The sequence below is a fragment of the Saimiri boliviensis genome, chromosome 1 (genome assembly GCF_048565385.1).
Source record: "Saimiri boliviensis isolate mSaiBol1 chromosome 1, mSaiBol1.pri, whole genome shotgun sequence".
NCBI lineage: Eukaryota > Metazoa > Chordata > Mammalia > Primates > Cebidae > Saimiri > Saimiri boliviensis.
The window spans coordinates 50,012,938-50,040,869 of NC_133449.1; the positions used below are offsets into that span (position 1 = coordinate 50,012,938).

General features: G+C 51.5%; 1 protein-coding gene across 5 annotated transcripts in view; it reads left to right on the forward strand.

The window, feature by feature from the left end:
- PSD4 (pleckstrin and Sec7 domain containing 4) overlaps positions 1-24,028 on the forward strand; it is a 45,642-nt gene extending 21,614 nt beyond the window's left edge. For 3 of the 5 annotated variants that reach the window (XM_074397069.1, XM_074397070.1, XM_074397067.1), the window contains exons 2-17: positions 2,296-3,347; positions 5,120-5,236; positions 5,494-5,602; positions 6,038-6,416; positions 13,237-13,413; positions 13,880-13,960; positions 14,090-14,202; positions 14,424-14,482; positions 14,689-14,778; positions 16,328-16,371; positions 16,746-16,906; positions 18,452-18,522; positions 18,636-18,799; positions 19,612-19,756; positions 19,954-20,097; positions 22,282-24,028. In XM_074397069.1, the coding sequence (XP_074253170.1) occupies positions 2,409-3,347; positions 5,120-5,236; positions 5,494-5,602; positions 6,038-6,416; positions 13,237-13,413; positions 13,880-13,960; positions 14,090-14,202; positions 14,424-14,482; positions 14,689-14,778; positions 16,328-16,371; positions 16,746-16,906; positions 18,452-18,522; positions 18,636-18,799; positions 19,612-19,756; positions 19,954-20,097; positions 22,282-22,539 (3,051 nt within the window). In that variant the 5' untranslated portion in view covers positions 2,296-2,408 and the 3' untranslated portion in view covers positions 22,540-24,028. Of the gene's footprint in view, positions 1-2,295; positions 3,348-5,119; positions 5,237-5,493; positions 5,603-6,037; positions 6,417-13,236; positions 13,414-13,879; positions 13,961-14,089; positions 14,203-14,423; positions 14,483-14,688; positions 14,779-16,327; positions 16,372-16,745; positions 16,907-18,451; positions 18,523-18,635; positions 18,800-19,193; positions 19,757-19,953; positions 20,098-22,281 lie in introns of those variants that run through there. The other 2 variants (XM_010330343.3, XM_074397071.1) reach the window with 2 other exon arrangements.
- Positions 24,029-27,932: the final 3,904 nt, after the last annotated feature.

Genomic DNA, 27,932 nt, shown 5'->3' on the forward strand with positions numbered 1-27,932 from the left:
CAGCGGTCCCACTCCCATTCCCATATTGGCATTGGAACTTCTCCTGCCAAGTGAGTTGACTAATGGTGAGAGAAGGTGAGTTGGCGTTATCCTGGCAAAATGCTCTGATGCCCACAGGGCCATAAGGCTGGCACTCATTCAGGTTCAACATGTGGGGTTGGGTGAATGAGAACAGGAGAAGGGATCAGGGGTTGTACATGGCAGGAGAGCTATCTGGGCCCAAAAACCAGGCCCTAGCAGAGACCTGGAGGGGGGAGCTTTGGGGTCTGGGAAGAGAGGCAGTTGAGTAGAGCTAGGGATGTCTCATGTTCTGGTATGTGTAAACCAGGTGCTTCTCTCCAGCTTTCCCCTCTATCTCTAAATAGGTATGTCTTCCTATTTCCTATACCCTATGGGCTGGTTTCTTGAGGAGGCTGCCGTGGGATGTGGTGGGATGAGTCATGTTTTTGCTCACACTCAGGTGCTTTCCACCAGGCAGGCCTGGTCATCTTTCAGGTGCGAGGTTGGGGCAGTGGTCGGGGGGACAGGTTTGGTGCTTACTGCACGTGGAAGGGGCTGTTGTTCTTGGGTATCTGGAAGTCACACATGGTTATAAGTTGAGAGAATGTGTGTTAATAGTCTTGCTCCCCAAAATATTCTAATACAGCTCACAAGTGCACACACACAGCCTTCAAGATCGAAATCTGTGAGTGGCTGGGTGCGGTGGCTCACGCCTGGAATCCTAGCACTTTGGGAGGCCGAGGTGGGTGGATCACCTGAGATCAGGAGTTCATGACCAGCCTGGCCGTCATAGTGAAACCCCATCTTAAAAAAATAAATAAATAAATAAAAAGAAATCTGTCAGTGAAGTAAGGCGAAGGGAAAATAAGGAAAGACAGCTGCTGGGCGCAGTGGCTCTCGGCTGTAATCCCACCACTTTGGGAGGCCGAGGAAGGTAGATCACTTCAGATCAGGAGTTCAAGACCAGCCTAGTCAACATGGTGAAACCCGTCTCTACTAAAAATACAAATACAAATAATAATAATAATAATTAACCAGGTGTGGTGGTGGATGCCTGTAATCCCAGCTACTCAGGAGGCTGAGGCAGGAGAACCGCTTGAACCCATGAGGCAGAGGTTGTAGTAAGTCAAGATCTCACTGCTGTACTCCAGCCTGGGTGATAGAGCAAGACTCTGTCTCAGGAAAACAAACAAACAAACAACAACAACAAAAAAACAGCTGGAGCCAGGGGAGTGCTTGTAACATGCCATAAGGGCCTATGTACTTGACCCTGCACTTCCACTTTGTGGAGAGCCAGAACCGTGAGACAAACCAGTTACAAGCCTCACAGTGTGCTCTGGATCTAAACAAGCCTGCTATACTGAGGACGCGGGGCTGCTCTGAGAGCCTTGTAAGCTGTGGGCTGCATGCAGGGGTTAGAGATGCATGCTTCTAGGAAACACCCTGGGAGCTTCCTGGGCTCATCTGATAAGGGCCCACCCAGAGTGTTAGTGGGGCCTGTGCACAGGGCAGCTCCAGGCAGACACAGCCACCGCATCCCAGCCTCTTCCTCCCTAGAAGGCAGAGATCTGCTCCCCATGCAGCAGGTGGTCTGCTGGGTGGCGAGCAGCAGGGCTGAAGCATCCTCCCTTGATGAGGGCTTGGGCTTAGTTGATCACAGAGCCCCTTACTGCTTCCACCTGGGCCAAATTCCAAGCTGTCAGCAGCTTACAAGGACCGAGAAGCATCCTATGAGCCAGCTTCGTGAACAGGGTAGGCCCAAGGATAGGAATCTTGGAAAGTGGAAGTAAGGCAGGCTGTGGCCTCACTGTTGTGGGTGCCTGCTTCTCCCGCGAGTCTGTTCCATTCTCCTCACCTCCGACTGTGTCTGTGTGGCTCCCACATGCTTTGGTTTACACGTCCTGTGTGGCTTGCAGCTGCTTCCTTGATACCTAGAGGCATTTCCACCTTCTGTTCCTGCTGCCGACCACCTCGGTCTCCACGCTCTCCAATCCAAATGCCAAGAGAAGGATCTGATTTGGCCAGTTGGTTTTTTTCAGCTAAACCGCATGGGCTACCTTCAGCCAGCAGATGGGTGTCTTTGGGGCAGGTGCTGCCCTGGTGCAAGTTTAGAGATTGTGGGGGCAGATGGAGTATGTGGTACACACCTTACTCCCAGAAGGGGAGTGGAGGGCACTGTCCCTTAGCAGCAGGCATAGATGGGGCAGAGACTCCAAACACATCTAAGACACTAGGTACGTGCCTCCAAAGGCTGACAGTCCTTCCCTAACCTGCACTTGCTCTGGACATTCCCAGGGTAGACATGGATTCCCAGTTACCCCAGCGGCCAGTACGCCCCCTAGTCCACACAGTGAGACTGTGAAAGCAGATACTCCTGGGGCTCCTGCGCAGCGTTTGCTCTGTGGATAATGGGTGACTACGGACTCTCTGACCACCCCCAGCCTATGGAAATTCTCAACCTCTACCTGGGAGACAACCTGCAGCCCCACCCAGGAGAGTGCCCAAGGGAAACGTGTGGCCATCAGGACCTGCCAGAGCCTTGCGGGGAGCAAACCTGGGCCACTGAGCCTCCTGAATCTACCAGACAAGATGCTCCTCCCTGGGGCTCCGATGTGGAGCGCACACACCTGGGGAGCTGCTCTGCCCAGGGGGAGCACAGGCAGAGCACAGCATCACCGGGCTCAACAGGCTCACCTGGGAACAGCCGTCTACTGGGGAGCCCACAGCAGAACCGGAGCACGTCCACGCAGGTGGTGTTCTGGGCAGGCATCCTACAGGCCCAGATGTGTGTCCTAGACCTGGAGGAGGAGCTGGAGAAGACTGAAGGGCTCAAGGCAGGGCTGAGATGCTGCCTCCCCTCACCCCCTGCGGACCTCCCCGGGGACATGGGCCTGCTCTCCAGCCCACCTGAGGAGGAGGACTCCGGGGAAGACAGCAGTGAGCCTGAAGGGGAAGGCCAGGCATGGCTGAGAGAGGGAATCCCAGAGTCTTCCCCACAGTGGGGAGCTGAGGAGGAGAGCATGTTCTTCAGCAACCCCCTCTTCTTGGAGAGTCCTTGTTCAGAGAACAGTGCTTCTGGAGAGCGCTTTTCCTGGGGGGCTTCAGACTGCCATGCGGGTGTGAGGACACGACCTGAGAGTCCAGCCACCCTGGAGCCTCCCCTCCCAGGAGACACGGTGCTGTGGGAGCTGGGAAGTGAGCCGGATTTGGGGGACGACGCTGCTACCAGTGGGCATTGTACCCCTCCATTCCCCGTGCCCATCTACAAATCACACTCCATCTGCTGGGCCTCAGTGGCTGCTGCTGAGGGGACCCCTGCAGCACCTCCTGCTCAGGGGGAGAGTGAGGTAAGCCCAGTCTTGGGAACAAATAGGGCTGCGCTGGGAATACAGAAGGGAGGGTCTTCCTCAGGGTCATCAGGTCCAGGACATCCTTTCTGATGCTAAGAGCTTTTGGGATAACCTGTATCAGTATATAGCAAGGTAATAGAGCAGAAAATCAGGACCAGTATGGGCTTCAGAAAGAGACAGGACATTTTATCAATGCCATGATGGCAGCTGATGTCAGCTGGTAATTAAGTCCACAAATGTCTCCATCTCACCAGCTCCAAGGGGCTATGTCTAGATATGTTTGGAGAACAAACAGCTCCTCCAATTGCAGCATGTTCCAGGTCATCTCAGATTCTCCCCCTCCTACCTCCAAGACACTCCCAACTGTAACAGGGCAGAGCTCGGCCTGAAAGGGTGACCTCTGCCCCTAACAGAGTGGTGCCTATTTCAAAAGTCCTGTCCTTTCTCTTCTTGACAGATTTCAGCATGTTGTTACTTTTAGCTCATCATCTTTCATTCTTCCCCCATCCATTGTCAATAGATCAGGCCCATATGCCAATGGCAGAGAGTCTTAATATCAACTAAGGATGGGGACAAGCTCTGTAAGACAATAGGGAGCACAGTTTTCCCAGGAAGGCCTCTCCTTAAGAGATAAGGAGACTAGCCGGGCGCGGTGGCTCACACCTGTAATCCCAGCACTTTGGGAGGCTGTGGTGGGTGGATCACGAGGTCAAGAGATCGAGACCATCCTGGTCAACATGGAGAAACCCTGTCTCTACTAAAAATACAAACAAAAACAAATTAGTTGGGGCATGGTGGCGTGCGTCTGTAATCCCAGCTACTCAGGAGGCTGAGGCAGGAGAATTGCCTGAACCCAGGAGGCAGAGGTTGCGGTGAGCCGAGATCGCGCTATTGCACTCCAGCCTGGGTAACAAGAGCGAAACTCGGTCTCAAAAGCAAAAAGAGAGAGAGAGAGAGAGAGAGAGAGAGAGAGAGAGAAAGAGAGAGAGAGAGAGAGATAAGGAGACTCAAGATGGCAGAGTATGGCTATAATTTTCTAATCTCTCAATTCCCTAAGAACAATGAAGAGCTGTTACCCAGAGCAGCTCTGTCACCCAAGCCCCAAGAACAGAGGAGCTCCTGGGCAGTGATGGGAGTCCCCTCCACCACAGTTAGGGCTGTGCCTGTGGAGGTGCATGTTCTCAGGACTTTCTTTTTTTTTAAATTTTGAGATGAAGTCTTGCTATGTTGCCCAAGCTGGAGTGCAGTGGTGCAATCTCAGCTCACCCTCTGCCTCCTGGGTTCAAGCAATTCTCTTGCCTCAGGCTCCCAAGTAGCTAGGATTATAGGCATGCCACCACACCCAGCTAATTTTTGTATTTTTAGTAGAGGTGGGGTTTCACCATATTGCCTAGGCTGGTCTCAAATTCCTGACCTCAGGTGAACCACCCGCCTTGGCCTCCCAGAGTGCTGAGATTACAGGCGTGAGCCACCTTGCCTGGATATGGACTTTCTTGCTCTAAGCACCAATTTCTCAGAGGAAAGCCTGGGAGTGCTATAAGTTGCAAGCTGGCCTCTGTCTGGGAAAGCAGAGCCTACCCAGCCCAGTATCTAGGGCTCGCATCCTCCCTAAAACACAGCCCCTCCTTGGGCTGGCACCACCTGAGGCAGGGCCATCTGGGCAGACTGAAGGGAGAAGGTGTCATGGGATTTGAGAAAGGCCCTGGGAGCAATTTTCCTCTGGTCATCTCTCCTCTCCCTCTCTCTCTCTTTCTCTCTCAACTTCTCAGGGAGATCAGCTTGGCTCAGCTCCATCTGCAGCACCGTGTGTGGACGAAGCATTGACCTGGGAATCAGGATGCATCGGATCTGATCTTGGCCCTGCTGCACGTCCTGTGCAACCTTGGGCAAGTCACTTCCCCTTTCCGGGCCTCACTTTCTCCATCTTTGGAGGAGGAACATGAACCCATTCCTTTCCAGGGCCTAGCACCAACAATCCTAGGATGTGGGGCTTCTCACATCTAGGACTCTCCTGAACTGAGGCTCCAGCCTGGGTGGGAGGAGGAGGGCGGGGCTTCTGTCTACTGCTGGCCTCCTTCCCCTCTCCTCCTTTCTCCCTCTCCCTGCCTGGCCTCTCCTCTCATCTGCTTCTCTGTATCTCCAGGGCTCATGGGAACACCTATGCCTCTCTCAACAGGCCCTGCCCAGCCCTGAGGGCTGGCAGCAAGCAGGTCCTTTTTGGCCCCAGGTGCCTCTTAACTCCCAGGACAGAGGTGAGCCCTAATGAGGGGGTTTGGGAAATTGGGTCTTGGGAGGATTTAGAATTTGGAGTGGGAACAAAAATCATTCTTGGATCCGTGGCTGTCATTAATGGGTCCCATTGTATTATGTTTAAGCCAAACAGACTTGGGGTTAAATCCTGCCTCTTTATAGAGTAAATGAAGGAAATCTACAAAAGACCTATTTTTTACCCCTGGGTCTTTGTGGTTTAGCAAAGGTCCTGAGCCCTTAGTTGCCTGGAGGCTGGAGTCGCGGGAGCCGGCTGTCTGCTGCCTCTGTGACTGGGAGAGGTCGCTGCCTGAGGGAGGGACAGGGCTTGCTGCCAGGCTCCAGGGGAGGAGCCCCAGGGAGGGAGCCTCTGGAGGTGGTGCCCAGGCTGTTCTCCTGCCTCCTGCCCTGTGCCCGCCTCACTTCCTGCTCTTCCTCAGGTGACGAGGAGGCTGGGCACCCCCAGGAATCTGGTCCCTGCGCCTTGGCCCCCGGCCCTTCAAGGAGCCCAGCTTCTTCTCCAGAGCCTAGTAGCCCAGAATCTGAGAGCAGAGGCCCTGGCCCTAGGCCCAGCCCTGCATCATCCCGGGAGGGCAGCCCGCAGCTTCAACACCACAGCTCAGGGATTTTGCCCAAGTGGACACTAAACGCTTCACACTCCTCACTCTTGGAGACGGATGGGGAAGATCCAAGTTCCTTGAAGAAAGAGGAGGCAGTGGAGGCCCCAAACCCAGGCGAGGAAGTAAAGAGTGAAGAAACAGTCCGGCTTGAAGAGACTGGAAACATCCAGCCTGACATTCACCTGACTTCTGCAGAACAGTAAGTCTTGGACTGACTGACTCTTGTGCTCCTAATTATGGATGCATTTAAGAATATCCTGGGGCTGGACATGGTGGCTCAAGCCGGTAATCCCAGGACTTTGGGAGGCCCAAGGCGGGTGGAGCACGAGGTCAAGAGATCGAGACCATCCTGGCCAACATGGTGAAACCCCATCTCTACTAAAAATACAAAAAAAAAATTAGCTGGGTGTGGTGGTGTGCACCTGTAGTCCCAGCTACCTGGGAGGCTGAGGCAGGAGAATTGCTTGAACCCGGGAGGCGGAGGCTGCAGTGAGCTGAGATTGCACCACTGTACTCCAGCCTGGCGCCTGGTGACAAAGCAAGACTCTGTCTCAAAAAAAAAAAAAACAAAAACAAAAACAAAAACAAAAACAAAAAACCAAAAACGAATATCCTAGTCTGGATGGAGTGTGAGAAATGCACACTGGAATTAAACATACCCATATTTATTAAGCAAGGATTACATAAGTGGGCACCAGGAATGAGTTTTGAGAAAGACTATGATTCAGAAGCATCAGAAACAAAAGAGCAGATAGTTATACACATGGAGGTGAGATCTGAGTGTGCTGGGTCAGGGCTTTAAAAGCAGCATCCATAGCTGGAGACCAGGAGAGGAGGAAGGGGAGGAGATGTCCAGGGAACCTGAGCAGGGGCATTTGCCTGCCCATAAAAAAGGGAGCCACGCTTGGCAGGCTAGGGAAGTGCACGGTCAGAGCTTGGGATGTGGGGATTACAGACTGCTTTGAATTTGAGGAGGTATCTGGGAGGCATTCACCCAAGAACCTAGGCCTGGGGCAGTGGCTCAGACCTCATCAAGTGGAGGTTTGATGGAGACCAAAGGAATGGATCTTGAGGCCCGACATAGAATTGTGTAACCCCAGAACTGTGACCACAAGTAGGAATAGGCCAACTGAGAAACCAACCTAGATGTCTACTTGCCCCAGAATGCAGCCTCAGGGCTATCAGCCCCTGGGATCTCTACACTGAAAGAGAGGTTTTGTTCTCTGGTTGGCTGAATGTGAGTCATATTAATGGGACTAGCAGGAACCAGCAGTGGTTCATGTCATGGACTTCAGGTTGCGGTCCATGCCGGTCAGTTGTGGCAAGGACGCCCTGAGCTCAGGGCCTTGCGTGGTGGGGCCTGGAGAGCCTAGACCCAGGCCCTCACCCAGGGAAGAGACCGAGTCACAGCCAGACTGACTGAGCCTGGCCTGGGACCAGGAGAAGCCCGAGAGGAAGCTATTCATGCAAGGTTTCCAGGTCTGGGGCCCTGTGCTTCCTCAGGTAAACTGTAGGCACGTTCCAAGCTTATCTTTTTTTTTTTTTTAATCGTATTTTAGGTTTTGGGGTACATGTGAAGAACATGCAAGATTGTTGCATAGGTACACACGTGGCAGCGTGATTTGCTGCCTTCCTCCCCTTCACCTACCTCTGGCATTTCTCCCCATGCTATCTCTCCCCGCCTCCCCACCCCACTGTCCCTCCCCAATTTCCCCCCAACAGACCCCAGTGTGTAGTGCTCCCCTCCCTGTGTCCATGTGTTCTCATTGTTCAACACCCGCCTATGAGTGAGAACATGTGGTGTTTGATTTTCTGCTCTTGTGTCAGCTTGCTGAGAATGATGGTTTCCAGGTTCATCCATGTCCCTACAAAGGACATGAACTCATCGTTTTTGATGGCTGCATAATATTCCATGGTGTATATGTACCACATTTTCCCTGTCCAGGAACCAACCCAAATGCCCATCCAAGTTTATCTTACCTCAGGCAGCAGGCGCATCCCTCTGAGGCCCCCAGGATTGTTTTTACCAATGCAAGGCACGTGGGATTGTCGCCCTTTCCTGTCCTGTGGTCCTGCTACACCTCCTTGTCCCTTTCCCACCTCCCAGCTCTGGCTTTAGCCTCAACTCCTAGGTCTGGAGCCAAGAAAGCTGTAAGGATGGGCTGAGAACAGGAAGCTAGGTGGGCCCTGGTCATGGCAGCAGCTGGGGGAGTCCCAGAGGTGGTCCTCAGCCTCTCCCTTTCCCCACCCAGCAGCCTGGATGACAAGAAGACTGGGTGGTGACCTGTGATCCAGTATGAACAGGCCCAGGCACCCCCAGCTGACTCTGAAGCTCTGAGTCCAGCACTAAGACTCAGATGTCCCTCAGTCCAATCGTTACCTGACTCTTCTGTTTCCCCCACTATGTTACAATCAGGTATGGGACATTCTACTTATTTAAACATTCATTATCCAAGTCACCACAGTTAAGAAGTTGACCTGGGAAGCAGGAGTCAATCATAATATGAAAATGTTCCCTAGTAAACAGACCTATAACATTAGGCTTCACTTAAGCACCCTCTCCACCTAACACAGATGAGTCAAGGGCATTGCTGGTGATTTCTCACTGCCTTTTGAGGCTCATACACACTCCACATTGCAGGAGAAACACAGCAGAAACTAACAGAAAAGTTCAATTACAAATCTTATCAAAAAACATGCGATTTCATAAGCTTTGTTGAAGTGATGCTGAAAAACTTCACAAATCACATGGAAAGGCACTGACAAATCAGGAACCAAAAGAGTTTTTCCTGTGAACAATGGAGGAGGAGGAAATAAAAATAATGAACCAATTGGCACATCTAAAGAGAACTACTTGAATAATCAACTGGCAAAGCCCTAAAATATGCTTTTTAAAATGACCTATTGTTACTAAAATAATAGCACTTTGAAAATAGAGGGAGCACTTTGAAATTAAAAAAAGTAAATATAAATTACCATAAAATTGTACATTTTATTTTTTGTTTTGTTTTGTTTTGAAATGGAGTTTGGCTCTTGTCACCCCAGGCTAGAGTGCAATGGCACAATCTTGGCTCACTGCAACCTCCCCCTCCCAGCTTCAAATGATTCTCCTGCCTCAGCCTCTGGAGTAGCTGGGATTACAGGCGCATGCCACCATGCCTGGCAAGTTTTTGTTTCACCATATTGGGCAGGCTGGTCTCGAACTCCTGACCTCAGGTGATCCATCTGCCTTGGCCTCTCAAAGTGCTGGGATTACAGGCGTGAACCACCGCGCCAGACCCCACTTTATTATTTTATTTTATTAACTTGAATTTTCTTTTCTTTCTTTTTTATAATTTTTATTTCCATAGCTTATTGTGGAACAGGTAATGTTTGGTTACATGAATAAGTTCTTTAATGATAGTTTGTGAGGTTTTGGTGCACCCATCACCTGAGCGGTATACACTGCACCCTATTTGCAGTCTTTTTATCCCTTATCCCCTTCCCACCCTTTCCCCTGAGTCCCCAAAGTACCTTGTGTCATTCTTATGTGTTTGCATCCTTATAGCTTAGCTCCCATTTATGAGTGAGAATATATGAGGTCTCGGTTTCCATTCCTGAGTTACTTCACTTAGAATAGTAGTCTCCAATCTCATCCAGGTTGCTGTGAATGCCATTAATTCATTCCTTTTTATGGCTGAGTAGTATTCAATTGTGTATATATACCACAGTTTCTTTGTCCACTGGTTGATCGATGGGCATATGGGTTGGCTCCACATTTTTGCAGTTGTGAATTGTGCTACTGTAAACGTGTGTGCAAGTATCTTTTTCTTATAATGACTTGTTTTCCTCTGGGTAGATACCCAGTAGTGGGATCGCTGGATCAAATAGTAGTTCTACTTTTAGCTCTTTAAGAAATCTCTACACTGTTTTCCATAGTGGCTTTACTAGTTTACATTCCCACCAGCAGGGTAGAAGTGTTCCCCATTGACCTCATCCATGCCAACATCTATTTTTTGATTTTTTAATTATAAACATTCTAGCAGGAGTAAGGTGGTATTGCATTGTGGTTTTGATTTGCAGTTCCCTGGTCATTAGCGGTGTGGAGCACTTGTTCATATATTCATTGACCATTTGTGTATCTTCTTTTGAGAATGGTCTATTCATGTCCTTAGCCCACTTGTTGATGGGATTGTTTGTTTTTTTCTTGTTAATTAGTTTGGGTTCATTGTAGATTCTGGATATTAGTCCTTTGTCAGATGTATAGATTGTGAAGATTTTCTCTCACTCTGTTGGTTTTCTGTTTACTCTGCTGATTGTTCCTTTTGCCATGTAAAAGCTCTCCAGTTTAATTATGTCCTTGCAATTTATCTTCATTTTTACTGCATTTGCCTTTGGGATCTTGGTCGTGAAATCCTTACCTAAGCCAATGTCTAAAAGGGTTTTCTCAATGTCATCTTCTAGAATTTTTATAGTTTCAAGTCTTAGATTTAGTTCCTTAATGTATCTTGAGTTGATTTTGGTATAAGGTGAGAGACAAAGATCCAGTTTCATGCTCCTTCTTGTGGCTAGCCAATTATCTGAGCACCATTTGTTTAAAAACATGTCCCCTCCCCCCTTTATGTTTTTGTTTGCTTTGTTGAAGATCAGTTGGCTGTAAGTTGTATACTTTAGGTGAGTGAATTGGATGGTATATGAATTATATTTCAAAATAGCTGTTATTTTTATTATTATTATTATTATTATTTGAGACAGGGTCTCACCCTGTTGCCCAGGCTGGAGTGTGAGGTACAATCATGAATTACTGAAGCCTCAACCTCCCAGCTCAAGTCATCTTCCCACTTCAGTCTCCCAAGTAGCTGAGACCACAGGCATGCACCATTCTACCCAGCTAATTTTTTACTTATTTTTTTTTTCTAGAGATGGGGGGGGGGTCTCACTATGTTGTCCAGCCAGGCCACAAGGCTGGTCTTCAACTCCTGAGCTCAAGCAATCCTCCCACCTCAGTCTCCCAAAGTGCTAGGCATGAACCACTGCACCCAACCTGCTATTGTTTTTAATGGCCTTTAAGATCTTACCGTGAAAATCAAAGCATGAATGCAAGATGTCTTATCCAGCCAGAAAACTGTGCAGGGAAAATTAGATTTTAGGCATTGTGTTTAACATAAGATTTAAATAAACTTATTTGTATAATGTCTAGTGTCATTTACCAAGATAAAGCCCCAATTAAACCTTTTCATTATTTACTATGAAAATATGTTCTCATTTTAGTTAGATTTACTTACTTCTATTTTGGGTTGCGTGAACTTTAATTTTTGGCATGAAGAACCCTCCGTTTTCAGAGGCTGAAACTACTCTGGCTACCAAGCCTCTGAACCTCTCCACAGGGCAGCCTAGTTTCCAGATGCATAAGGAAGATTGTTCTTTGGTTTCTGGCACTGATTGACATTCTGTCACCATCACCCAAGGACCTTGAGATGGGAATGGACCTCCAGTTAACCCTGACCCAATTGTGTTAGGTGGAGAGGGTGCTTAAGCGAAGCCTAATGTTACATGTCTGTTTATCAGGGATTTTCTTTTCTTTCTTTCTTTTTTTTTTTTTTTCTTTGAGACAGCATCTTGCTCTGTCACCTGGGCTGGAGTGCAGTGGGGCGATCTCAGCTTACTACAATTTTTGCCTCCCGGGTTCAAACGATTCCTCTGTTTTAGCCTCCTGAGTTGCTGGGACTACAGGCATGTGCCACCATGCCTGGTTAATTTTTTAATTTTTTAAATTTATTTTATTTATGTTTTTTGAGACAGAGTTTCGCTCTTGTTACCCAGGCTGGAGTGCAATGGTGCGATCTCGGCTCACTGCAACCTCCACCTCCTGGGTTCAAGCAATTCTCCTGCCTCAGCCTCCCAAGTAGCTGAGACTATAGGCACGCACCACCATGCCCAGCTAATTTTTTTGTATTTTCAGTAGAGACGAGGTTTCACCATGTAGACCAGGATGGTCTCGATCTTTTGACCTCGTGATCCACCTACCTCGGCCTCCCAAGGTGCTGGGATTATACGCATGAGCCACTGTGCTCGACCTAATTTTTTTATTTTTAGCAGATATGGGGTTTTGCCATGATGGCCAGGCTGGTTTCAAACTGCTGGTCTCAAGTGATCCACCTACTTTGGCCTCCCAAAGTGCTGGGATTACAGACATGACTACTGCACCCGGCCCCCTTGAATGTTTTTACATTATGATGTCTTCTGCTTACCAGTTCAACTTCCTTACTGTGGTCACTTGGATAATGAATGTTTAAATCACTAGAATATCCCACATCTGACTGAATATTACGGGGGAAACAGAAGAGTCAGGTAACGATTGGACTGAGGGACATCTGAGAGTCTTAGTGCAGGAGTCGGAGGTTCTGAGTCAGCTGGGGGCGCCTGGGCCTGTTCATACTGGATCACAGGTCACCACCCAGTCTTGTTGTCATCCAGGCTGCTGGGTGGGGGAAGGGAGAGGCTGAGGACCACCTCTGGGACTCCCCCAGCTGCTGCCATGACCAGGGCCCACCTAGCTTCCTGTTCTCAGCCCATCCTTACAGCTTTCTTGGCTCCAGATCTAGGAGTTGAGGCTAGAGCCAGAGCTGGGAGGTGAGAAAGGGACAAGGAGGTGTAGCAGGACCCCAGGTGACGGAGACAATCCCTGGTGGCTGCATTGGAAAAAACAACGCTGGGGGCCATACAGGGATACAGCTGCCCCGCCTGAGGTGAGATAAACTTGGAACATGCCTAAGGAAGTGCACGGCCCCAGACCTGGAAACGTTGCATGAATAGCTTCCTCTTGGGCCTCTCCTGGTCCCAGGCCAGGCTAAGTCAGTCTGGCTGTGACTCGGTCTCTTCCCTGGGTGAAGGCCTGGGTCCAGCTCCTCCAGGCCCCACCACGCAAGGCCCTGAGCTCGGGAAACTCTTGCCACAACTGACCTGCAAGAACACTTGACCCAGAGACCCTGCAGGTCTATCTCAAGTGAGAGTCTGAGGACACCTATGATCTCTTCCAGGCTTCCTGCAAGTCCTATGCCCCAAGCGCAGTACCCAGAAGAACGCCAGAGGCCGCCAGCTGGAGACAAGCTGTCTAATGGCATCAGGAACCAGGAGGTAGCCTGGAACTTGGCCTCCCGCCTCTATCGCCTGGACGGCTTCCGAAAGTCTGAAGTGGCTGCCTACCTGCAGAAGAAGTAAGGGGCTTTGAGCCTGCGGAGAGCTGGAGGCTGAGGCAGCCAGGGAGGAGCTGCTGAAGGGCTCCCTCCACTGGCCACCCTCCCCTTCTCGTCCCTGCCCTGTTCCCTCCCCATCTCCCCTCCTAACTTTCCCCTCATACCCTCACTGTCCCTGCTACTTCCTGCCAGTCATGATCACATCGTGTCACCTCTTCTTCACACCCTTGGTCCTTGGGCCTCACTGCCTTGTCAACCAGACTCCACAGGTCTCTCCCAGTCTACGATGAATAGGGTACCAAGGCATGCCAACCCTGGCTGCCCCCTTGCCCTGTTGGGACCCGAGGCCCAGTGTGCCTGCACCCTTCCCTTGCTCACCCCCACAGCATCAGGCCCCGTAATGTGTGCAGGCCCTGGAGACCTGTGTGCATCTGCAGCCCCAGCCCGGGCCCCTGGTGCAGACTCCATTCCCCTTTTCCTTCTGCAGCAATGACTTTAGCAGGGCTGTGGCTGAGGAGTACCTGTCCTTCTTCCAGTTTGGAGGCCAGAGCCTGGACCGAGCCCTTCGGTAACGCCTTTGGGCCCTCTCTGGGGAGGCTGTGGAGGATGGTATGGGGCAGTGGCGCCGGCCTGAGGCTGGGATCTGATTGGCCCCAAGCTTCTGGGCTCTTTCCTTGACCCTGGCCCTCCTTGGCAGGGGCTTCCTTCAGGCCTTGGTGCTCAGTGGGGAGACTCAGGAACGGGAGCGAATCCTGTACCAGTTCTCCAGACACTTCCATCACTGCAATCCGGGGGTCTTCCCCTCAGTAGGTAGGGAGGGGCTGGCCTTGACAGCAGGGCAGGGAGACTTTGGGGTGCCCATGTCCGCTTGGGAGTTTAGTAGGTGGCAGTGAACTGGTGGGAGTGTGTTGGGGGCTATGGATAATGGAAGCATTCCCGGGGTTCTGAGGTTACCCCACCCGGTGTGGGCAGAGGAAACAGGAGCACTGGTTCCAGTGAGCTTTCTCTCCACTCACCTATCTCTGGGGCAGATTCTGTACACACCTTGACATGTGCAATCATGCTCCTTAACACGGACCTGCACGGACAGGTAAGACAGTAGAGAGTCCCTGTGGGAACTGAGGCCGGGGCTGTGGCTTGGGGTGCAGGGAGGAGGAGACCAGAGGCCTGAGACTGGGCAAGGAACACCCCTGAGGGATGTGGGCCTTGGGAGCTGGAAAGGGTTCCATGGTGGGTGGTTATTCTATTGGGATGGGATGTGTGCTCGAGTCATCCCGCTTTTCTCCATGGCCACAGAACATTGGGAAGAGCATGAGCTGCCAGGAATTCATAACCAACCTGAACGGCCTGAGGGATGGCGGGAACTTCCCCAAGCAGCTGCTGAAGGTATGCACCATGGGGTCTTCTTACGGGCTCAGGACCTGGGGACCCCCATTTAGGACCTGGACCTGGAGCCTTGATTCTTTATTCCAAGGGAGACGCTGAGCTTGGAACTGGCTTTGCCAAAATATCCTTGAGAGGACAAGGCTTATTTATCGCAGGGCTAGTAAAAGAGTGGTCCCTGGCTGGCAGCATCAGCAGCATCTTGGAATCTGTTAGCCATGCAAATCTGCTGGACCTACTGAATCAGACTCTCTGGGACTGGGACCCCTGCAATATTTTCTTAAGTTTTCAAGTCATTCTTACCCCGTGATAGTCTGAGAAGGGTAAAGCTTCATTCACATGGTGAAAGTCTGCAACTTAGACTTGGGAGCCCGTGTTCCTGGGTTTGAATTCTAGTCTTGGACAATTTGCCCCTCTTGGCCAACTCAAGTTCCTCCTGAGGGTATTAACCAGTTTATAATGCAATTATCAAGATGAAATAAAATCCGTCAAGTGCTCAGCATAGTTCTTGGCACCCAGCATGTGTGTCATAAGCAATTAAAATGATTTGCTGTTTCATCACAGTCGTGTATCACTTAATGATGAAGGTATGTTCTGAGAAATGTGTTGCTGGACAATTTCACTACTGTGTGGACATTACAGAGTGAACTTACACAAATCTATACGTATAGCCCATTGCTCACCAAGGCTATATGGGATAGCCTATTGCTCCCAGGCTATAAACCTGTATGGCATGCTTCTGTATTTAATACTGCAGGCAGTTCTAACACAGTGCTGTATTTGTGTATGTGAACATAGAAAAGGTACAATAAAAATATGATACGAAAGATTAAAAATGATACACCTGTATAGGACAGCTCCTCCACAGTCTTATGGAACCACCATCATATATGCGACTCATCCTTGACTGAACCATCGTGATGCTGTTATATGGTACATGACTGTATTTCGTAAACATTTACTGAACACCTACTATGTGCCAGACATCTTGCTAGGCACTGCAAGGGCTATCAAAGCAAGTGAGATACATCTACGTTAACCCTATTTGTTATTATTTCAAACTTTTAGTGCATCATTCACTCATTCATTCATTTGTGGGGATTGGTCAGCCAGTTTCTTCTCCATCAGATCCCTCCCAGCAGGATAGCATGTAGGTAATTAATTTCTCCTCCAAGAGAACTAGTTAAACCCTCACTAAGCATGGACAGGACAGAGACTTGTCTTCCTTGGTCATCTTTATGTTTCTAGCACCCAACATAGGTATCTGAGGGTGTCACTGGAAAATGTCACTGGAAAATGCTCCAGAAGTACTTGTTGCCAGATGGATGGACAGATGGATGGATGGATGGATGTGTGGGTGATGGATGGATGGATAGATGGATGGATGGATGGATGGATGGATTGATGCTTGCCTACTCAAGGAACAAGTGTAGCTGTATTAGGGGTGGAGGAGGCAGGCTGCACACATGCCCCTATCCTATCTCTGCCAGACAGAGAGTTTAGGCTTCACGGCCCTCAGGCTCCCCTGCCCACCTGTGTGCTTCTGTTCCAGGCCCTCTACTGGTCTATCCGCAGCGAGAAGCTCGAGTGGGCTGTGTGAGTGAGAGCCCCTTTCCCCTCTCCTCCTCACCCCTCTCCCTTATCTTTGGGCTGTTCTCCCTCTGTCACCCACCCAAGAGTTAGGGGGAATCTCAGATAGTGCTCCCCTCTGAGTAGGGCAAAGCCAGAGGCAGGGCTCTGGGCAGAGAGCATAGAGAAGCCCAAGTAATACTGGAGGGCTAGAAGTAGTGGGGCGTGGGGTATGGCAGAGTTCCCAGGAATTGGTTAGCTCTGAAGGAGAACTCCTTCTGGGGGGTCCTGGGATGTGGCTCCCCAGCAAAAGAGAGATTGTTGAGGTTCTGGGAGGCAACAGATACCTCCCAGTGGTCTTTCCACAGTCAGCCCTCCCAGCCCAATTCTCTGATGTCCAGGGATGAAGAAGATGCAGCCAAACCTGAGAAGGCCCGGCTGTCCCTGCCAATTGGCAAGATGAGCAACCCCTTCCTTCAGCTGGCTCAGGATCCCACGGTGCCCACCTACAAGCAGGGCATCTTGGCTCGGAAGATGCATCAAGATGCAGATGGCAAGAAGAGTGAGTGTCTGCTGCCCACAAACAGGGTGGTGTGCTGGGAGTGGCCCTGCTCAGGGATCTTGTGCCGATGCGTGCACAGGTGTGCAGAGAGATGGCCCTCATCCAGGACAGCCAGCCAGCCCATGTTCTTTCCTCAGTGTGTGCTGAACAGTGACTACGTGCTGGGTGTTGTGTGAGGCACTAGATGGTAGGTAGGGGAATCCAGACAAAACAGGCCTAGTTATTCCTGGCCCCTGAGTGGTAAGGTAAGAGATTAGACAAGCATGTCAAAGTCTGGGAAAAAAAAAAGGTAGCCAGAGCTGAGTGTCTAGGGGCTGAATCAAGTGAGGAGAAAAAGGTTTTTGGTTTTGTTTTGGAGGTGGGATGTGGGGACAGGGAGAGGTAAGACTTCTGGGAAATGATGGTATCTGTACTGAATTTTGGAGAAGAGGGTCTGGATTTGGAAGTCGGGCAGAGGGCATCCCCCACAGAGAAAACAGCAAGCCGAGTTTGCTCAGAACATGGGGTGTGTGGAAGAGAGGTACACTTGGGGCAGAATTGCCAGGGCTGTGTTTGGGCTTCATTCCCCAGGCAGCTGAAGGCTTTTGATTAGGGCAGCAGCATGACCAGAGTGGTGATCTCAGCAGACTAATGGGCAAGCACAGATTGAATAGGGTGGGCCAACCAGGAAGGGAACTAGCATTGGCTGTGAGAAGCCGCTGGGGCCCCAGGGCTGCCTTTTGCCTAAGCTTAGAATGGATCTCACCACACAAGACCAGGGTTGGGGGAGGTAGGGGGAAAACGGGACACATGGTACTCAGAATAGGTTACACAGGGAAAGACACCCCAAGGCTGGGCCCTGAGCCCCCAAGCCCCTCTGGATGGGTATGCAAGTTCAAGATCATCCTGTAAGGACAAGAAAGCTGTCTGGGTGGAGTTGTGTTTGTGCCTGGGTGTTTGCACTGGGGGTAGTGGTTGTGTGTTTGGAGTTGGAGAGAGGATGGTCTGTATGAACATCCCCATTTGGATGTGAGTGGTTCTATGGTTTTGTTTCCAGGTGGGATTGCCCATGAGTGAAGAGACTCTATATGTTTGTTTACAATTTTTTTTTTTTTTTTTTTTTTTTTTTTGAGACAAAGTCTTGCTCTTTCACCAGGCTGGAGCGCAGTGGCGAGATCTCAGCTCATGCAACCTCCTCCTCCCAGTTCTAGTGATTCCCCTGCCTCAGCCTCCCAAGTAGCTTGGAGTACAGGCATGCACCACCATGCTTGGCTATTTCTTTGAATTTTAGTAGAGACGGGTTTCACCATGTTGGCCAGGATGATCTCGATCTCCTGACCTCGTGATCTACCCGTCTCGGCCTCCCAAAGTGCTGGGATTACTGGCAAGAGCCACTGTGCCCCGCGGTTGTGTTTTCTTGTGTAGGTATGTTCTGCATTTGTGTGCATCCTGGTGAGAGACTGGAGTTGGTGTGAAGGGCAGGGGAGCAGATGCACACTTGTGTGTATGTCAGTGTGTCTGGATGCGGGTGCCGCCACATCCATTTGTGTTCTGTTCCTGGAACAGCACCATGGGGCAAGCGTGGCTGGAAGATGTTCCACACCTTACTGCGGGGGATGGTTCTCTACTTCCTGAAGGTAGGAAGGGAGACAACACCCCTGTCAGAATCGGAGACAGGGGTGCCCAGAACTGACGGGAGGGTGGGCAGCTGATGATAACCTCTTCTCTGAGCCCCTGTGCCTGGTGGCAGGGAGAAGACCACTGCCTGGAGGGGGAGAGCTTGGTCGGGCAGATGGTGGACGAGCCCGTGGGGGTGCACCACTCGCTGGCCACCCCTGCCACCCATTATACCAAAAAGCCTCACGTCTTCCAGCTGCGCACGGCTGACTGGCGCCTCTACCTCTTCCAGGCACCGTAAGTCCCTGGGGTGGGAGACTGTGGAAGGCCTCACCTTGCCGTAGTTCTTCTCTCCCCTGCCCCTGCAGACACCTGAGGCCTGTGGGCCCTGGTGGGAATGGCCATACTGATCAGAAATCCTTAGAATGTGGCAGCAGGAAGAGGAGCTGGGGAGCAGGGATGAAGCCCGGGCATTGCCTGCTTCCTCCCCATCCTTGGCCAGCTTTGCCAGCGCAATATACCTTTTCCTTGCCGGTGGGATCAAGCCTCCCGGTTCAGAACAGAGGATTCCAGGAAGTTGTTAACAATTGACTATATTTGGCATTTGTTATAAAATCTATCACCTTCCCAGATTTTCCTCTTTATTTTTAATACTTATTTATTTATTTATTTATTTATTTATTTATTTGAGATGGAGTCTGGCTCTGTCGCCCTGGCTGGAGTGCGGTGGCGTGATCCCGGCTCACAGCAACCCCTGCCTCCCGGGTTCAAGTGATTCTCATTTGATTACAGGCGCGTGTCACCATGCCCTACTAATTTGTGTATTTTTAGTAGAGACGGGGTTTCACCATGTTGGCCAGGCTGGTCTCGATCTCCTGACCTCAGGTCATCTGCCTGCCAAGGCGTAGCCACCGCGCCAGGCCTCCAGATTTTCCTCTATTGATAAGAAATGCCGTGGTCAGGGGTCGAGTACCCTGCTAGTGGCAGGGCTCTGACTGTAGGAGGCTAAGTCCTGGGCAGCTGGCCAGCTGTGCACCCACAGGAGGGGCGGGAGGACGGTGACAGGACCAACTCTGGGTCCCGAGGACCAATGACCTCCTCCGCCCTAGCACTGCCAAGGAGATGAGCTCCTGGATCGCGCGCATCAACCTGGCTGCGGCCACCCACTCCGCACCGCCCTTCCCCGCCGCCGTGGGCTCGCAGCGAAGATTCGTGCGGCCCATCCTGCCCGTGGGCCCCGCCCAGAGCTCCCTGGTACGGCCTCCGGGAAGGGGTGGGGTGCGGTGGAATTGGGAGTGTGCACCTGGAGCCCCAGGACTAGCTGGGGGAGGCCGGAGGAGGGCTGCGCACCTGGCTTGGGAAGTGAGGTGATTGGGGTGGGGCATGCTCGGGCCCGGAAAGCGGTGCAGGGGACACCCGGGACAGCGTCCCTCACCGCCTGCCGCTCGCAGGAGGAGCAGCACCGATCCCATGAGAACTGCCTGGACGCTGCCTCCGACGACCTGCTGGATCTGCAGAGGAACTTACCGGAGCGGCGGGGCCGCAGCCGCGAGCTGGAGGAGTACCGCCTGCGGAAGGAGTACCTGGAGTACGAGGTGAGGGGCCGAGCCCACCTCAACGCCGCTGCGCGGGACCCTCTCCGCCCTCTCGTGGCTGCCTCGGTCCCTGCAGGCGTCACTGACCTGACCGCGCGGGGGCGGGGAGAGGCGCCTGTGTGAGGGCGGGTCCCGTGTGCGCTGTCTGCAAACCGGCATGGGTTTCCATGTGGGCGCCCGCCTGCAGGGGCGTGCGCAGACCGTGTGTGTCCCTATGCACTTAGGCCCCTTGACCTCTTGTCCTGGGGGCACATAGTAGTTGCTTGTCTAAACACTCATAGCAGACATTATTTTATAGTTTTCTTTCTCCTAAGAGTATATTTGGCTTTTCCCAAGTTGAAGGAAAAACTGTATTTTAGTTGAAATTGTTCCTTCGAATACCCACCAAATATTAATAGGTAGTACTTAGGAAGTTTGTCTTCCTTGAATGGATTATCTCATTTGATTATCTAACAACTCTGTGTAGGCACTGTTCTCCCCATTTTACAGATGAGAGAACTCAGGCACAGAGAAATTAAACTACTTGTCCAAAACTGGTAACTTTACATGCTGCTCCGAATGTTTCATTTATGGCCTTAACTAAGAACTTTTTTTTTTTTTTTTTTTTTTTTCCTGAGACAAAGTCTCACTCTGTTGCCCAGACTGGAATGCAGTGGCTTGATCTCAGCTTACTGCAACCTCCGCCTCTCAGGTTCAAGTGATTCTCCTGCCTTGGACTCTCAAGCAGCTGAGATTACAGGTGTGAGCCACCACACCTGCCAATTTTTGTATTTTTAGTAGAGACAGGGTTTACCATGTTGGCCAGGCTAGTCTTGAACTCCTGGCCTTGAGTGGTCTGCCTGCCTCAGCTTCCCAAAGTGCTGGGATTACAGGTGTGAACCACTGCCCCTGGCCAGTAATGACTTTCTTTTCTTTTATTTGATAGAGTTCTGCTCTGTTACCCAGGCTGGAGTGCAGTGATGCAATCTTGACTCACTGCAACCTCTGCCTCCTGGGTTTAAGTGATTCTCATGCCTTGGCCTCCCAAGTAGCTGGGATTACAGGCGCCTGCCACCACGCCTGGCTAATTTTTGTATTTTTAGTAGAGATGAGGTTTCATCATCTTGGCCATGCTGGTCTTGAACTTCTGACCTCATGTTCCACCTGCCTTGGCCTCTCAAAGTGGGATTTCAGGCATGAGCCATCTCGGCCAGCCTCAGTAATGACTTTTATTGGCTCTACACCCCATGTTGAAATGTTTCGTTTCCCCCAACCCTCGCCTATCCACCCACACTCCCCAAGTCTGCTTTGGTGTCATGTCAGTGCATCTGGGACTCTAACACTGGGTGCCTGCTTCAGAGGTCCCAGGTGCCTGCTTAGGGTGAGGGCCCCCTGGGCAAAAAGGGCAGGTGAATGCAATGTGAAAACAGAGGGAATTAGAGGCCACCCAGAGGCAGAGACCAGGAAGTGGGAATCAACATCGATTCACGCCTGTCCCCGCTGTGCCCTCATGCAGCCCTCTGCCTATCTTGCAAGGTCCCAGCCTGTCCCTTGGCTTGTTGGTTGTCTTTATGGCTGTGAACTCCCCACTTCTCAGAGGCCTCAGGGTGTGGCTGTGAGGACCCAACCTCTTCCTTCCTGACCACCTGGGACTTTTAGCAAGCCACCTGCCCTCCCTTCCACAATGATTTGTGCCCCCTCCCAGGGCTGGCATGAGGATCCAATGGGTTGGAGGGTGGGGAAGCACTTTGTAAACTGGAAGCCGTATCCCAAGGATGAGGGTAGTTAGCATCATGCTCCACAGATGCCAACTGTTATAATGCTATTCAAACCCAATTAGGGCTGTACAGATGTGAGCTGTTTGTGTGTAGGGCTGCCAAGATCTCAGGCATACTGGGTGAGACATCTTTCAGTGCCTCAAAGATGTAACGTGGCATAGAGATGTTAGTTATAGCACTTCAAGGGGTTGGCTATTATTAGAACAGGACTGGGCTGATATGGGTCGTTATAATACTATCCAGAGGTGTGCTCTGCAAAGTCAGCTTCCCCAAGCATTATACTAACGCACACTGTTGGCCAGCCCCCTTTCTGCAGAGGTCTGTATTGCCATAGCTTCATATTCCTGTGAGCTGTCCCTCACGGTTCTAGCCTCCTCCTGACCTGGAGCCAGGATGGCGCTAAGGTGGTGGGGCTTGTGTGTTGCAGAAAACCCGCTACGAGACCTATGTGCAGCTGCTGGTGGCCCGTCTGCACTGCCCTTCCGGTGCCCTGGACCTGTGGGAGGAGCAGCTGGGGAGGGAAGCTGGAAGCACTCGGGAGCCCAAGTTCAGCCTGAAGAAGTCCCACTCAAGCCCGTCCCTGCACCAGGATGAGGCTCCCACCACGGCCAAGGTGAAGCGCAACATCTCAGAGCGCAGAACCTACCGGAAGATCATCCCCAAGCGGAACCGCAATCAGCTGTGAAGACAGCGCCACCTCAGAGACAACTGGCTCCTGCTCCAGGGTAGACCTGAGATAAACCTCCCTGGAGGAGACTTATTTCAATAAGTCCACCATGACGGATGAGGCACCTCCTTTCCCTGCTGAAGGAGAAAACCTTGTTTCCCTGTGGCCCTCATTCCCATGCTCACTGAAGCTTCTCTAAGAGTGCTGTGCTCCCCCCAACCCCATGGCAGTCCCTCCGCAGCCCCAGTCCCTGACCACTCCCAGGGGAAAAGGCAGGTTGAGGACTTGACTTTACTCCCAGAGTTCATCCCACATCACCTTCCAGGTCCCAGAATCCAGAGCGGCTTCATTTCCTAGACCTGCTGCGTCCTCAGCACTCATTTGAGAGCCAGTGCATATATGGTGTGGCTCTGGCTTCTGGGGGAGAGCTTGGGGCAGCAGAGGCTTCTGGGCAGCCCGGCCTGGGGGGCCACAGCCCTGAGGATGGTCTTGCTCTGGGAATTAGGTGACCTTCCTGGGGAGGCCTCAGGACAGTGAATCAGGGACTCTTGAGAGATTCCTAACTTGCCTCCTGTGACCCAGGGAGCAGAGTCACTAAGGTCCTGCCTATTGAGGGGATGGGCTTCTGGGCAGGGACCTCGGCAGGCTTCAAGGGCGCCACACGGCCGTGAGACCCCGTATCTTTGTCTCCTTGTGTCTGCTTTTTTCCTATAGTCTTCCTTTCCTTCGAGGCAGATGAGAGAGTCTCATACACCCAACTGCTAATCAACAGAGCGAGCTGATGGCATGAGTGAGGGCTGGGAGGGGCGGGGCCTCCAGAGCTCTGCAGAGAACCCTGGAAACAAGGAGCCTTTGTTCCAACAGAGCAGGGAAGGAGGTTCTCTAGGTTCAGACCACTGGAGAGGGTAGAGAGGTAAAGGGTGGTGACAGTTTCCCTTGGGGTCTGCCTGGCAGGAGCCACCGCTTAGGAGAGTTGTGAGGGATGAGACAGAGGCTGGAGACCAGGCGAGGCCTAGGCCAGGCACTAGAGATTCTACTGTGCTCCTTCCTACACATGCCTTAAAGTTTCCTTCCCGTGGGGTGCCTGGACCCCTTCCCCATCTCTGGCAGCTCAGAGGGGCTCTGCTGCTCTCCCTTGGGAAATCCCCTTGTCCTGCCCTCTGGCCGCCTCCCAGCTTGGCCTGTTCTCTGAGGAAGGTTCCGGAGATTCATGGACTTGGGCTCTGCCTGCAGGAAAGAGGCTGGGCTGGAGGGAGCAGCCACCATTGTCTCTGTTCAGCCAAGTGTGCAAGTAGGCTACCCGCCAAGAGGGGGCCTCTGCTACTCGCTGCTGCCTGCCGGCTGACGCACTGCCTCCCCAGCCTTCCTGCTGGGCCACTCTCCTCCCTTCCCGTGCTTGTAACCAGCTCTGGGGCCTGGATCTCCACAGTTAAGGCTGGCCCTTGGAGGACGTGTCTGGGGCTAGGCCATGCACCCAATGGGTGCACAATAAATACAAGTCAACAGAGATGGAGGTGTGTCAGTGTGCGAGGAAGGGAGGTCAGGCCGTTGGGACCACCCACAGTGTGGCAAGCTTCTTCCCTCTGCCCCGAGTGTGTATGTGTGTCTGTGCATGTGTGCAGTGTCTGTGTCTGTGTGTTCATGCATATGCAGGAGTCACACGGTCATAGGCCTTCAAAGCTGGAGGAGACCTCAGAATCATTCACTTGCCTACTTGCTCATTTATTCATTCATTCATTGCACAAATAATACGGGACACTTTCTACGGGCCAGTACTAGGGGATTTACACATAAAGTAAAAATGTCCCTGACTCCCTCAGTTGACAATCATGTCCACCAGTTTCCAGCTCTCAGTTTAGAGATGCACTTTTATGTTGCTGGGGAAGTGTGCTGAAAAGACACATTCCCCGCTCCACGGCCAGGGACGCTGATTCAGTCAGCCCGAGTCAGGGAACTAGATAAATACGTTAAAGAGAAATAATATGTTCAAAGCTCCTTGGGTAACTCTGATGTGTAGCAGCAGTCACTGCAGTAGAGTTCAACTGTCTCATTTGATTGAGGTGGAATCCCAGCATCAGGTGGACATGACTTTTGGCCCAAGACTGATGCTTACAAACAAAATGGCCTTGAGTAGGTTATTTGACCTCACTGAACAGCCTTTCTTTTTCTGTTTTTTTTTGTTTGTTTGTTTTTGTTTTTGTTTTGAGATGAAGTTTCACTCTTGTCACCCAGGCTGGAGTGCAATGGTGCTATCTCGGCTCATTGCAACTTCTATTTCCTCGGTTCTACCAAGTAGCTCGGATTATAGGCACGTGCCACCATGCTCGGCTAACTATTGCATTTTTTTTTTTTTCTTTTTTGAGACAGAGTCTTGCTCTGCCGTACAGGCTGGAGTGCAGTGGTGGGATCATGGCTTACTGCAGACTCTGTCTCCTGGGTTCAAGTGATTCTTCTGCCTTAGCCTCCTGAATAGCTGGAACTACAGGCATGTGCCACCATTGCTGGGTAATTTTTGTATTTTTAGTAGAGATGGGGTTTTACCATGTTGGTCAGGCTGATCTTGAACTCTTGACCACGTGATCCACCCACCTCAGCCTCCCAAAGTGCTGAGATTACAGGCGTGAGCCACCAAGCCCGGCCTAAATTTTGTATTTTTAATAGAGACGGGCTTTTGCCATGTTGGCCAGGCTGGTCTCGAACTCCTGACCTCAGGTAGTCTGCCCACTTTGGCCTCCCAGGTTATTGGGATTACAGGCGTCAGCCACCATGCCCGGCCTATGCATCCTTATTTCTAAAACTGTGATAAAAGGTAAAAGTTTGAATGCATGTGTGTGTGACACTTTGCTGCTCCTTTGCGCATGTAGAAGCGGCAGCTCTCTTTCACCTGAGCACAGGGAGTCTTCAGAGCCAGATGACAGTGGCTGCCTGGCCTCTCAGAGTCAATGCTGCGCAGGAACCTCTGTCTGGAGGGTCTGGTTTGTGGGCTGCAGTTATGATGTACGACCACTTGGAGGCAGCCTTGCATCTTTCTAGCTTCTGGCTGCTCAGGTGTCCTGCTGTGGAGCTGAGCTGTGCTCCCTGAAAGCCAGGAAGTTATGTGTGCCACTGTGCCATCGCAGAAACAGGACCTTCAGCTTTGCAAAACCCACGGTGGCCCAGGCCAGGACTCCCACCATCTAGGGATGCCTCTCCCATGGAGAAGGTTGGGGCTCTGACATCTTCCTGGAGATGGAGAGAAAGAAAGACATCGCCGCAGTCTGGGGACAGTCTACAGCTCCCCACAGGGTTGCTTCAGGTAGTCCTGGAAGGTGAAAACTGAGAGGGCCCCAGTCTCCATCCTGTGTATGAAACAGATCAAACCACCATAGACCTACGTCTCACCTTGTCCCCACCCCATGCTCCTCTCCCACCTGTGTAGTGGGTTGGTCCTTCTCTTTGCTGGAGAAGGGATAGGCAGAAGCTCTCGGTGATGAGCTCAGGCTCTGGAAGGGCCCTGGACGTTTGGCTTTAGTTCTTTCTTTCCCATACAGGGAGCTCAGCTTCCAGGGGCCTGGGTCTGCTGTGACCCAGGATGACACCCCTGATAGAACTCTTCCTGGGCTCTCATGATCTCTGCTGAGCCTGGCTTTCTGTTGATGACATTTGTTTGTTGCTTGCCAGGCCCCAGGGAAGATGAAAAGATCACTAAGGCCTACCTTTTTCCTTAGGAGGCTCCGCGTCTTCTGGAGATGAAGACATATGGAATGTGTTGGAGTTGGAAGGAGCAGGACTGGAGGGTCGGGGTGAGGGGGGCTGAGGGAAACAGGGCCACCAATCAGGGTGGCCTGAGCCCAGATCATTCAGGGCCTCCAATGCGGCCAAGGAGAGTGGCTTTTTGTGAATGTGCAGTGCTATTTTTTTTTCTTTTTGATATAGAGCCTCTTCTCTCTGTCACCCAGGCTTGGAGTGCGATGGCGCGATCTCTGCTCACTGCGACCTCCGTCTCCCGTGTTCAAGCGATTCTGCTGCCCCAGCCTCCCAAGTAGCTGGGATTACAAGCATGTGCCACCATGCCCAGCTAATTTTGTATTTTTTAGTAGAGATGGGGTTTCACCATGTTGGTCAGGCTGGTCTTGAACTCCTGACCTCAAGTCATCCACCCGCCTCGGCCTCCCAAAGTGCTGGGATTACAGGCGTGAGTCACCAAGCCAGGCCAGAGAAGAGTGATAGGCTCAGGGCTTGGGGGACAGCCTAGGGATTTTATAAGAGGGTGAGCTTTTATCTGGCCAGCACTTTGGGAGGCTGAGGCAGGAAGATCACTTGAGGTCAGGAGTTTGAGACCAGGCTGGCCAACATGGAGAAAAACCTGTCTCTACTAAAATACAAAAATTAGCGGGGCATGGTGGTGTATGCCTCTAATCCCAGCTACTCGGGAGACTGAGGCAGGAGAATGGCTTGAACCCAGGAGGTTGAGGTTGCAGTGAGCCGAAGTCATGCCATTGCACCCCAACCTGGGCAACAGAGCAAGACTCTGTCTCAAAAACACACACAAAACAAAACAAAACAAAAAAAAAAAAAAAAGAGAGAGAAGATGAAATGCCGTGAATAAGTAAGACCAATGGGTAGGGTAAGAATATGGCCTGCAAATGCACATTATTTGTGTAACTTATATGTAAATCTGAAATTATTTCAAAATAAATATGAAAAGAAAGAAAAACACAATATCCTTGAACCTTGTAAAAACCCGGCCATAGTGGGTCCTCTTTCCTCCCCGTCCCCACAGGCAGGCTCACAGGTCCTCAGGCTTTCCTGAATAGCTTCTGTCTTCCCCACTGGCCCCTCTGCCAACACCGCTGACCTCCAGCTTTTCTGATGCCCGTGACCCCCACCAGCTACCGTGGCTTGCACCTTTACCTGTTCCCGTCACTGTCGCTTCTCCAGAGAAGAGGTGCTCTCCACAGCCTGTGACCAACCGTTCCCCACAGCCAGCACGCTGGCCCCTTTCTCCTGCCTGCCGCAGAACCTCTCTCCTTCATGGGTCCATTGGGGCTCTTTGGGCCTATTCTCTACCCGCTTCATTATCATGCCTTGCAAACACCATCATGAGCAAAAATCAAAGCTGGTGATAGACACTCTTGCTTTCAGTAGCTGAGCCTGGCTTCCCTGCTTCCTGTGATAAACTCACGGGATACGTGGGCTTTGCCAGCTGTTCCCAGCCCTCACCAGGTTCCCATTCATACCTGGCTCTAATTCACACCTTACAAATCGGCGTCTATCCCACCTCTGCCTGAAATGCCACCTCCTAGGGGCATTGATGGCTTCAGTCATCAACTCCAATGCCGTCTCAGCTTTCTCCCCACTCACCTCCCAGCGACCTTTGGCCTTGGTAGCCACGTGATCATCTACCAGACCCTGCACCGAAGCTCAGCCTG